The sequence below is a fragment of the Chlorocebus sabaeus genome, chromosome 20 (assembly GCF_047675955.1).
Source record: "Chlorocebus sabaeus isolate Y175 chromosome 20, mChlSab1.0.hap1, whole genome shotgun sequence".
NCBI classification, from domain to species: Eukaryota; Metazoa; Chordata; class Mammalia; order Primates; family Cercopithecidae; genus Chlorocebus; species Chlorocebus sabaeus.
In genome coordinates this window covers 114549748-114562225 of record NC_132923.1, presented here as the reverse complement: position 1 = coordinate 114562225, position 12478 = coordinate 114549748, and the positions used below count along the sequence as shown (strand labels likewise).

The 12478-nt window shown below is 46.2% G+C and overlaps 1 protein-coding gene across 9 annotated transcripts in view; it reads left to right on the top strand.

Annotated features, from left to right (window-relative positions):
- ZBTB40 (zinc finger and BTB domain containing 40) overlaps nt 1–12478 on the top strand; it is a 77873-nt gene that overhangs the window by 59959 nt on the left and 5436 nt on the right. For 8 of the 9 annotated variants that reach the window (XM_007980113.3, XM_038002103.2, XM_038002150.2 and 5 more), the window contains 7 exons: nt 686–854; nt 1176–1634; nt 2394–2600; nt 7097–7261; nt 9842–10056; nt 11271–11433; nt 12167–12253. In XM_007980113.3, the coding sequence (XP_007978304.2) occupies nt 686–854; nt 1176–1634; nt 2394–2600; nt 7097–7261; nt 9842–10056; nt 11271–11433; nt 12167–12253 (1465 nt within the window). Of the gene's footprint in view, nt 1–685; nt 855–1175; nt 1635–2393; nt 2601–7096; nt 7262–9841; nt 10067–11270; nt 11434–12166; nt 12254–12478 lie in introns of those variants that run through there. The other variant, XM_073007720.1, reaches the window with a different exon arrangement.

Genomic DNA, 12478 nt, shown 5'->3' with positions numbered 1-12478 from the left:
GAAATAAAATATCTTCCAAAATGAAAATTCCATTTGACCATCTGTGGATGGTTTAGCTTTATTTTCTCAGTGTACCGACTCTTTCTGCTGATAACTCTAACATTCTGAAAGAGGACGACGGCTTTGAAATAATATTCTTGGCCTCTTTAAAGCTTCTATTTGAACCTTCTTTAAAACGCTGAGTTTCTTTGTGAAAGAAAATGCCGTTTAAACGGGTATATCTAAGTATCTAAAAATAAGCCACTGATCATGCAGAATTACTTCCAGACATTGAGACAATTATATATTATGAAAACTTACTCTGATTTTCAAGACAGACACACCGATGACCAAATCCTATAGCTTTTCAAGCTTTTAGTATTAAAATCCAAAAAAGGTCTTTGGGAGACTCCTAGTTTCCGTTAAGCTATTTCTTATAGAAAATGCTTTATGCTTCCCTGCATATATCTTCTTTGTATTTGCACATTTATCTGGATACATGCTTCTTTTTTTGTTTTGTTTTGTTAGTTTTCCTGTTCTTTGGCAAACAGAGCTGTCCACTACATTTATCACAAGGCGATGTATAAACTGCTTATAAATAGAGCAGTGCCTTCCTGGGATTAGCTTTTTTTTTTTTTAAGTTGAAAACCATGGAGAAAATCTGCTGAGATTAACCCCACACCTTTGTCTCCTGGTATTCATTTAGATTCTGAGCATTTCCTCTGAGACAGCCAGCCCTGAAGCTTCCCTGAGAGCAGTGCTGAGTAGAGCCGTGGAAAAATCAGTCTCGGCCATTGAAATATGCCACCTCCTGTGCAGTGTCCACAAATCTTTTCCAGGCCTGCAGCCTGTCATGCAGGAGTTAGCATACCTTGGTAAGGAACGGGCCGGGTGGGAAGGGGGTTCCTGTCAGCACCCCTGGTTGTTTCCTGAAGAAAGAGGCAGCAGTTCATGTCAGAGTTTATCACAACCTTAAGTTACGTATTCATTTTATACGCTCTCAATACCTAAAAAAGTCGTGAGACATAGAGGGAAAATGTTCTTGTGTTTATTGGAAAGTAAAGAGGACAATGATATTACTTTAGAGTGTTTTGAGGATCTCAAGTAGTCTCTAGTCTCCTTTGTGTTAGAAATGTTATATATAAAGCAAAATAGAAACAGAGTTTGCAGAGCCACGAGCTGTCTGTCTTATGCAGGTGTCCTTACTAAGGAAGATGGAGAGAAGGAAACGTGGAGGGTGAGTAATAAATTTCACCTTGAAGCCAACAACAAAGAAGATGAAAAGGCAGCCAAAGAAGACAGCCAGCCTGGGGAACAGAACGATCAAGGAGAGACTGGTTCCTTGCCAGGACGGCAAGAGAAAGAGGCTTCTGCCTCCCCAGACCCTGCCAAGAAGAGCTTTGTCTGTAAGGCCTGCGACAAAAGCTTCCATTTCTACTGCCGCCTGAAGGTGCACATGAAGCGCTGCCGGGTGGCCAAGAGCAAACAGGTGCAGTGTAAGGAGTGCAGGGAGACCAAGGATTCCAAGAAAGAGCTGGACAAACATCAGCTGGAGGCCCATGGTGCAGGTGGAGAGCCCGACGCACCCAAGAAGAAGAAGAAGAGGCTTCCAGTGACATGTGACCTCTGTGGGAGAGAATTTGCCCATGCCTCAGGTACGTTCAAGAAGGCAAAGGAACAGAGGATGATAACTGTGGGTTTTATAGTTTGGATTTCAGGCCTTGCCCTTTGTTGTGTGCAGTGAGGGCTGTGGGTGGGCTTAGAAAGTAGAGCAGGTTCCTACAGATGCAGGGTAATATTTTGAGAAGAGCATGGGCTTTGGAATCAGCCCCCTTAGCTTTGATTTCCCCAAATCTATTAAAGCAGCACCCTGATGCCGCTTACTTTGTTGGATTGTTATGAAGGCTTAAGGTAACAGAGCTAAACACCAGTGCACTGCCTGTAATAGAGCGAGCACACAATAACTTGTAGCTCTTACTGTTTACAGTGATAACCAGCTGCTTAATACCTGGCTCATGTTTCCATGTGCCACTTGTTTCTTGGTAACAAACAAGAGTCATGGAAATCATGGGATGTATAGTCAGAATGGTTTTCCCTTGTCCTAGAATTTGTATAAACCTAGTGAAATATAAAAGCAAGTTGAGTTTCCCTAGTTCTGGGTGTCAGGGTCCTATTTAAGAGAGAGAAGGGATTCTATCCAGGAATGAGGCCAGGTGACTTTGGGGATGCCAGTTGGTGGGCAGAGAGCAGCGTGGCTGTGTGCAGGGGGCACAAGCGTGGCCTGGCGCCCTGGACTTCGTGCTTTGCTTCCTCCGGAGGCCTGGCCTGAGACAGTGCTCTTGGCATCCTGTGCGAGATTCCTAACACTGATTAGTAGCATCTCTTCTGGTCTCTGGTATGCGTGGCTTCCCTAGGCATGCAGTACCACAAGCTGACAGAGCACTTCGATGAGAAGCCTTTCTCCTGTGAAGAGTGTGGGGCGAAGTTTGCAGCCAATTCCACCCTGAAGAACCACCTTCGCCTTCACACCGGGGACCGCCCATTCATGTGCAAGCACTGCCTCATGACCTTCACCCAGGCCTCCGCCCTGGCCTATCACACCAAGAAGAAGCACTCGGAAGGTAAAGGCGGGGCGCAGTTCATTTCTCCTGCAGACTTCACTATAAACTGCCTAAACCCCATTTGGATTAGGTGTGATATAGATCTCAAAAACAAAACAATTTGATAGCACAACAGGGTGACTATAGTCAATAATAACTTAATTGTACATTTTAAGCAAAGAATGTGATTTAGATTATGTATTACACAGAGGGTAAATGCTGGAGGGGATGGATCTCGCATTCTCCATGATGCAGTTATTTCATATTGATTGCCTGTATCACAACATCGCATGTACCTCATGAATATATACACCTACTGTGTACCCACGAAAGTTAAGTATCAAAAAAAATAAGGCCGAGGCGGGCAGATCACGAGGTCAGGAGATTGAGACCATCCTAGCTAACACAGTGAAACCCCATTTCTACTAAAAAATACAAAAAATTAGCCGGGCATGGTGGCGGGCACCTGTAGTCCCAGCTACTCGGGAGGCTGAGGCAGGAGAATGGCATGAACCTGGGAGGCGGAGCTTGCAGTGAGCCAAGATTGCACTACTGCACTCCAGCCTGGTGACAGAGCGAGACTCCATCTCAAAAAATAAATAAATAAATAAAATAAAATAAAATAAAATAAAATAAAATAAAATAAAATAAAATAAAATAACAATGCACAACCTCTAGGCAAACGGACGACTGGGAATAGCTCTGTGCATAGACATGTAAACTGCTTACTGGGAGAGCTTCTGAAAGAGGCTGGCTAACCTCCTATGACTTTGTATTAGGTTTGTGGAAAAGTCATTGTGGTTTTTGCCATTAAAAGTTAGAGAGAATTTACATAAAATTCTTTTAGCTTTGAGGTCGAATTCAAGCATGAGAAGGACCCTGACTGAGGACCTACTGTGGATCAGGCAGTGGCAGATGCCAAGTAGCTGAGCTGGGGTTCCTGTGTGCCCGTAGCTTGTGGCCTGAAGGGGGCAGGGGGAGGGGAGTGTGGTGCCCGTTACAATGCAGATTCTCAGCTGTATGATGCAGAATAACACCAGCATGATGAGGAAGGATGGAGAAGGGGTCTCTAGTCCAGTTGGAGGGGAAGAGGAGGTGCATTGTCAGGGAAGGCTTCTTGGAGGAGTCTACGTATTGTTTAGAGCACTTACGTGTAAATTATAATGCAACTATTGTTTGACCTGGACTGTCACAGTAGCCTCAAAGCTGGTCTTGCTCTCACCATTTCTCTTGATACTTAAAAAATAAATAAACCCTATCAGGTCACTTCTCTGCTCCAGACTCTTCAATGGCTTTTTGTCCCAGTCAGTTGTGAAATGCAGAGTCCTTGAGATAGCCTCTCAGGCCCTCCGTGATTAAGGTTCCTGGTTCCTCTCTGACTTCATCTCTTAGGCCTGTACATTTTAGCTTTCTGGCCAGCCTTCAGGCCTGCAGGCACCTGCTCCAGGACCTTTATTCTTACCCTTCCTTTTTCTGGGAACACTTCCCATCAGACACCTCATGCTTTTCTTCATCACCTCCTTTGAGACCTTACTCACACTTAGCTTCTCGGTGAGTCCCTTCCTGGCTACTCTCTGTAAGGTCTCAGCACCCCACCCCTGGTTTCCATGCAGTATTTTTCTCCCATAGTGCTTCTCATATGATATAGTATCTACTTTAGTAATTTACTTTATTTCTGCTTTGTCTTCCCTGTTAGAATGCAAGAGTCATGAGGGGCAAGCTGTTAGTTTTTCTTTTTTTTTTTTTTGAGACGGAGTCTCGCTCTGTCGCCCAGGCTGGAGTGCAGTGGCGCAATCTCGGCTCACTGCAAGCTCCGCCTCCCGGGTTCACGCCATTCTCCTGCCTCAGCCTCCCGAGTAGCTGGGACTACAGGCGCCCGCCACTGCGCCCGGCTAATTTTTTCTATTTTTAGTAGAGACGGGGTTTCACCATGATCTCGATCTCCTGACCTTGTGATCCGCCCGCCTCGGCCTCCCGAAGTGCTGGGATTACAGGCGTGAGCCAACGCGCCCGGCCTAGTTTTTCTTTTCCCACTGCTGCATCCATGGGACTTAGACTAGTACTTGGCAAAAGTAGGCCCTCAACCAGTATTTGCTGAGTGAATGAATTTGGTAAGTACTCTTTCAGGCATGGGGTATTGTAAATATACGCACCCCTGTCATGGGACTTACATCCCACTCGGTAAAACTGACAATAAACAAGTAAATATATAGTATAAATTTAGATAGCAGTTATTGCTATGAAGAAGCATAAAGCAGGGTACACAGTGAGGGGACAGGGTTTGGGGAACACTATTTGTATCATCAGAGAAGGCCTCTGCGAGATGGCATTTGTGGAGAAACCTCAACAAAGTGAGAAATGGAGCCAGTGGAAGACCTAGAAGGAGAGCATCCCAAGTGCAGAGCACCTCCCCAGTGGAAATGAGCTTTACCCGCACAACAGACCAGAGAGAGCTAGAAGGGGCTAAAGCAGAGTCAACGAGGAAGAGCATTAAGCAATAAGGCCAGAGATGCTAGCAAAGGCTGGACCTTGAAGGGTCTTACAAGCCAGGGTGAGGACTTTCGGTTTTTATGTGAAGTGTGTGAGTTTATCCTGCTGTTGTAACAAATTACCACAAATACTGGCCTAAAACAACCCAAATATGTTCTTTTACCATTCTGAAAGATAGCAATCCAGGATGGGTCTCGTGAGGCTAAATTCAAGCTTTCAGCAGAGTTCCTCCTGTAGGCTCTAGGGGAGATCTCATTCCTTGCCTTTCCAGTCCCTAGAGGTTGCCCGCATTCCTTGGCTCTTGGCCACATCACCCCAACCTCTGCCTCCATCGCCATGCCTCCTTTTCTGACTCCTCTTCCTCTCTTTTATGAGGACCCCTGCGATTACATTGGGCCCACCTGGATAATCCAAGACAACCCCCCAGCACAAGATCCTTAATCCAGTCACATTCACCAAGTCCTTTTGCCACGTATGGTAACATACACACAGGTTTCAGGAATTAGGACATGGACATCTTCGGGGCCCATTATCCCACTTAACACATGAAGCCATAGAAGGATTTTGAGCAGAGAATGAGTGGTAGGATCTAATTTACATTTTCAGAAGTTAATCCTGGCCACTCCAGACAATAAGCTATAGTAGGGCAAGAGGGAAACAGAAAGCTATTAGAGCCATCCAGTGTAGAGATGATATAGTTTTCAACTAGAGTTGTGTTAGTGGAGGTTGTAAAGAACGTTCAAGTTTTAGGATATATTTTTGAAAATGGAGGTAACAAGACTCATGGTGGATTGAATGTGGGATATGAAGGAAAGAAAGGAAGTAAAGGAACTGAAGGCTTTGGGGCTTTGCCATGAGCAACTGAGTGATGCTGCCATTGACTGAGATGGGGGAGTATGTGGGTGGTGGCTGTGGGGAGGGTGGGGATAGAGCATTGGGAGCTCTGTTTTGGGTTCCCAAAACAGATGAGGACTTTCGGTTTTTCTGTGAAGTGTGTTAGTTTATCCTGCTGCTGTAACAAATTACCACAAATAGTGGCCTATTTGATGCATTGGAGATACCTACTAGACATCCAGGTGGAGAGCAGAGCAGTGGGGAGTTGGACATACGGATCTGGAGTTCTGGGGAAAGATGCAAGCTGGAGCTATACTACAGGAGGCATCCATTACAGATGGTGTATGAGGCACTGAGAGATCATCTAGAAACTGAGGATTGAGAACGTCAAGGACTATGCCCCAGGCTCCTCAATAATTTCACCTCTCCATTCAAGGAGCCCTTTTTTCCCTAACAAAATCTTATTTTGCAGCCCAATACATAAACACTGAAAATGAGGCTGCTTGCCCTAGTTGTGGCAGACCTGGGATCCGGGGTTCTGGAGCCTTGCCTCACCGATTGCCCTGTTTGCTCTCTTGGCCCATAAGGGAGCTTGGAGGTTCAATTGGTCTAGCATTTCTCACAAATGCCAGTTCTCCAGATTTGTTCCTTACCCACATTTTCTAACAATCTTTGGCAGTCTGGTCATTATTTCCTCATTATGTGCATGTGAAAATAGAGAAACCGAGGGATACATGATAACTTTATAGCAAGCGACTAAAAGAAGGCTTTCATTCTTCTCTGTATCCACGTCTCTCACCTTTGTGTGCAGTTGCAGATCCACAGTGTATATGTTGCAAGGGGATCCAAACCCACTAATTTCTGGGCACAGGGATGTATCTGGTTGCGGGAATAGAGTACGCTCTTTCATACTTGCGGTGACTGATGAACAGATGGCTTGTCTTGTGCAGCGAGAACTCCGTCCTTACTCCTTTGTCCAACCACACTCGCACCTTCTGTGTGATCGGCTGTGTTTGTGAGGTGCCATGTGACGAGACAGCTCAGATCTCACCCAGCGTATTGCAGACTGCCTGATGTTTTAATGTCATCCACCAGATGATATTTCCCTGATACGTGCTGTAGAATTAGATTTTGTTTGTAGCCATGCCATAAATGTTTAGTGCTGACTCTAATAAGCTCCTGTGTATTTGCAGGGAAAATGTATGCGTGCCAGTACTGTGATGCTGTGTTTGCCCAGTCCATTGAGCTGTCCCGCCACGTGAGGACCCACACCGGGGACAAGCCCTATGTCTGCAGGGACTGTGGCAAGGGCTTCCGGCAAGCCAATGGCCTCTCCATCCATCTGCATACCTTTCACAGTATGTACTGAGGCTGTGGATCTCAAGCCCTCGATGCCAGCCTGGCACTGGGAAAGCATGTCACAATTGCAGCAGAGGTGTCAATCCATCATACCCGAGCTCCATTCAGTGTCTTCCCCTTACCTGTTCCCCTGCAAAACCCAGAGTCCCTCCTTCCTAGTTCAGGAAGAACCTCATTTTAAGGTTTCTCATATGACGCTTATTTCTCTCTGGCCAGGCTGCTTCCCTGTCTTCCTTTTTAGCCTACCGAGCACCATTTGTCCAACAGAGGCAAATTCTGTTTGAAGGAAAAAGCCTCTATAACTGATTGGCTCACAGAGCACTGGAATATTTCCATGAGTCCATCTTCCATCTGCCTTTTCCCATAGGAGCAGTCCAGACACTTTCTGAGTTAATGTCTACCATCGTGAGTGGGCCTTGGTTATGTTCCCTTCAAAACCTCCTGCCCAGCATTCTCTTCCGAGTGCCGTTGTATTTCACACAGTTGGTGGGGTATGCCCCTGTCTTTCTCCCCTTCTGTGAGAACTGACACAGACAAAAACACACTTGTATTCGGCATGCATGTGTGCGTGGGCACACACACACACACATATATACACACACACAGAGGAAGGAAGGACAAAGAAATTCTGTGATTCCTCATTACACCATCGGGAAATCACCAGCATGGCATTTGGCTGGCCACATCACATTTTCTTCAGCCTCTCTTGTTGCAGCAGGAGTGTAATCAGCACAGCACAGCAGGGGAGTTAAGAGCTTGGGAGTCTGGAATCACACAGGCTCGGACTTGAATCTTGACCCTGACGCTTACTTTCCTTGAGGCCTTAAACAAATTTATTTACCATTCTAAGCCTCTTATGCCCCTTCTGTAAACTAGAGCAAATAATAATGCCACCACCTTGGATTGTAATTAGAATTGAATGAGATCACATGTAAAGCATGACACTCCACGCCTGACACATAGACAATGCTCAGTAATGCCAGTTGTTATTGGTGACAGGGGCAACCCTCTCAGATGCCATTTGTCACCATCAAAGCTTGTCTTTTTTGCATGCCATGCATCTCACATACTCTTCTTCCCTCCCCACCCCTCTTCCCACACACCAGTTTCTAGCTGTTGGCAGATACAGTGTCTCACAAGTGCGCTTTATGTAAACACATCCAAGTCTGTCGTCAGCCAGCCAGCAAGGACTTTGCCAAAGCTCCTATGTGCCCAGCATGTGGCTAGACCCTGGGTGATGCAGGGGAAATAAAGTGTGGCTCTTTCCCTCCAAGGAGTTTACAAGGCTGTCCAGAAAAATCCAGTTACAGTAGGCTTCCAGATGAGAGATTAGGCTTGGATCCAGCGCCACAATTTTGATGTCCTCTTGACCTCTTTAATGACATTCTGCTTTAGTCTTCCTTTCCCAGTAGCAATACATGGGCATCAGGAAAGGGGAAGACATTATTAACTTTCAGAAGGGAGAAGACCGAGAATACTTTGCCATACCCTAAACTATATCATCCGTGGCAGGCCTAGCATCCAGGCCCCCCTTTCCCATTTGTTGCCTGTTTCATAGAACCACATTGTTGCTTGTGGAAAGCTGCATCAAAGTGTCTTAGAAGACGGTGTAAAACTGATTTCAAGAGCTCATGTCCACAGGGAAACTAGTTAGTGATGCTGCTGCATGTCAGAATTCCTGAATTAATCTGAATCAATGCACATAAAAGATTGGCTTGTGAGCAAAGGATTTTATTAAAACATTTTGATTTCTGTTGCTTTAAGAAAAAGACCAAAGTTTCCTGCCATAGGATGGCAAATGTATTCTTCATCACTACTAGTTTTTATTTTGGAGGTCTCACTGAAGAGTTGCATATCCAATTAAGCATGTAGCTCTCAGAGCATGGATTTGGGAGTGAGAGATGGGATTGTTACTCAGTTCAGCCATTTCTTAATAGTGCCCATGGGCAAGATACTGCCTTACTACTCTAAACCTTGATTTTCCTAATCTGTAAAATAGGGATGGTAATAGAACCTACTCATAGAGTTATTGGAAGGATTAAGTGAATTAATTTACATAAAGCGCTCAGAATATGCCTGTCATAGAGCACTCATTATGCTAATGTTTTTATTGTTGAATCTAAAGTGGGGAGAAAGGAAGCATCCCTCTACTTGTGCTGTTGATGACAAAGGAATTAGTGATGCTCTGGGGAATGTGCTGGAAATCCTCTACAGAGAATTAGAAAACTCCAGAATGCGCACTGCAAACAGGACGAGCCAGGGTGAAACTCCTTGGAAAGTGGTAAAGTGTAATTTAACTTGTAAGATGTAAAATGAGGAATGGAGATGAACTACATGATGCTGCAGAGATAGTTAATCTCAAAACCCTGGAGGAAGCCCACCTCCTGGGATGAAGGTAGGGGTAGTCAGGTGACTCCTACACTGATTTCTGATCCTTGGAGTCTGTGACCCTGCCTGTTGTCTAAGCAGAGTCTTCACATTTGTTGCTGTACACAACAACCAGTGTTTCACTGATGGCTGCCTGTGGTGTTTTCATTTCCTCTCCACCTCTTCCTCTCATGGATGTCCCATGAAACCAGACATAGAAGATCCTTATGACTGCAAGAAGTGCAGGATGAGTTTCCCCACTCTTCAGGATCACCGGAAGCACATCCATGAGGTGCACTCCAAAGAGTACCACCCCTGCCCCACATGTGGGAAGATCTTCAGTGCCCCGTCCATGCTGGAGCGGCACATGGTCACCCACGTTGGAGGGAAGCCCTTCAGCTGCGGGATCTGCAACAAGGCCTACCAGGTGACCTCAGGTGCCACAGGGAGCTCTTCCCCTAACCCCTGACCTACTCTCCATTTGATCTTCCCTGATGCCTGGGTTGCTGGCTTGCAGATCATATCTTGTATCCAGGATGTGACAATTGGCTGATTCTCATGAAGGATGCAGCTTGTGATCCAGATTCTCTAAGGAGATCTGGTCAGAGTGCTGCAGTTGGGGAGCTCATTATTGGAGCAAGAGTTCATACGCTTCTTCTCTTAGACAGCAGATTTGTCGTGAACTGAATGCTGCTTTTCCCCTTGGATGCTCACCTTCCATAGAACCCGTCACTCCCATGTGTCAATGGGCATGAGAGTGGCAATGGGGAGTGTAACACTACCTGGAATTACCTTGTTTGGCACAATTAGTGCTTGTTTGTTTAACTTCCAGGGAAGGGCTCAGCCTTTTTACCTTAGGATTTGATATGTAATTGAAGTGAAGCCGCATATAGAACTAAAAAGAAACTACATCTATCAGAAGCTTTAAAACTACAGAGAAAAGAATGGTCCTTGTGGCATCTATAAGATTTGGGTATAGACAAAGAAGCATAACTGCTAATTTTAGCTCAGCGAAAATTGAGAGCTAACTTTGTGCCAAGGCTCATGTTGTGACATTAGCGTTCCGGAACGGAGACCTGGGCTTGAGCCCTAGGATGGCGTGGAATTGTAGGGAAAGTATTCCCAGTGCTGCTCTGGAACCCGGGAAGGAGAGGGACTCTTGCTTACGGGACAAGGGCAGTGTGCACTCCTCCAGCAGCTTGCCCTGCTACGCCCCAGCTTCCTGGGAAGCCGTGAGATGCAGCTCAGTGGTAAAGCACACAGGTGTTTCAGTTGGAAGGCCCGGGCCTGAATTCTGGTCGTGCTATCTCCTGATGTTATGATTAGTCATTTAGCCCCTCAGTGCCTCCGCTTCCAGCTCACTAGGAAGACTCTTAACACCTCCGTCATAGCCTTATTGTAAGGAATGAGCCTGTGAAGGACTCCCGGGAGCCCTGCCCTGTAGTGGCTTCCCAATGAATATGTAGTTGCCTTATTCTCACAAACACCAGCCTCTCCTCACATCAGCACCCAGTGTGATAGGTAAGAGTGTGTGATACTAGAAACATCAGCTTACCCAGAAGTGTGTGTGTTTTCGAGCCTCGTGAACTCTCCAGCTTGCTGGAACTTTCTAAGACCTAACACTTGCCAAATTCCTTGCAGCAATTATCTGGTTTGTGGTACCACAATCGGACCCACCACCCTGATGTATTTGCTGCTCAGAACCACCGATCTTCCAAGTTCTCATCACTCCAGTGCAGCTCCTGTGACAAAACCTTCCCCAACACCATTGAGCACAAGAAGCACATCAAAGCAGAGCATGCAGGTGAAGTTTGGGTACCGCCGGCAGAGAGTGAGAGGGGCTTGATGGTGTAGCCTCCTGGGTGCCACCAGAAATCCTCACTTCTAATAGTCTAGTGTGGTGTGCGGTGGTCATTGCCTTTTTCTGCCCCAGCGCACATGAAGGCTGCCACACCAGTCCGTAGCAGCAGCAGTCAGTAGCAGCAGCTTGAGTGGCAGTGGTTCTCAAACCTGGAAGTGTAGAGCAGTGTAAGCTCCCACCACTCATGAGTGAGAACTTGTCGCAGCGCCTAGGAAGGGTGTCAGCCTCGGTGGTAGGCAGGCCTGAGTGGAAATCCTGATTCCAGCACTTATCAGCTGCATGACCTTGGCAAGTGACTTCTCTTTTCTGAGCCTGTTTTCTTCTCTCCAGAATGGCAGTTATTAAAACCTACTTTGCAGGTAAATTTGGTGATAATCACAGCAGCTGTCAGTTATAGAGTGTTTCCTAGGTGCAAGACACCATGCTAAGCACCTCGTGTATATTTTCTCATTTCATTCTCACAACATCCCTCTGAGCATCCAGGCAGTCTGGATCCAGATCTCGTGCTCTTTACCACTAGATTGTGCAAATATACCATAGGTTATAAGATTCCTGGCACTTGGTAGATGCTTGCTAAGTATTGGCCATCGCCCCAACCCCAGCCCTGTTACTCTTTAGCCTTGGAAAGCCAACCATTTGTTCTTCCCCAGCATGTCTTTCCTTATGCACTTCACAGATATGAAGTTCCATGAATGTGACCAGTGTAAGGAGCTCTTCCCCACGCCAGCCTTGCTGCAGGTTCACGTCAAGTGCCAGCATTCAGGTCAGTACCCCGTCAGCATGCTTCTAGGCTGGACTGCCAGGGCCTGAGTCTCCTCCCCACCACTTGCAGCTTTGCAACCCAGGCTAAATTGCTTAACAAACTTGTGCCTCAGTTCCTTCATCTATAAAATGGGAACAGTTGTAGCACCTGCCTCATAGAGTAGTGTGAAAAACTGAAGGCCTTGGCATCAATAAGCATCCCTTAAGCGGTAACTGTGATTGTCAT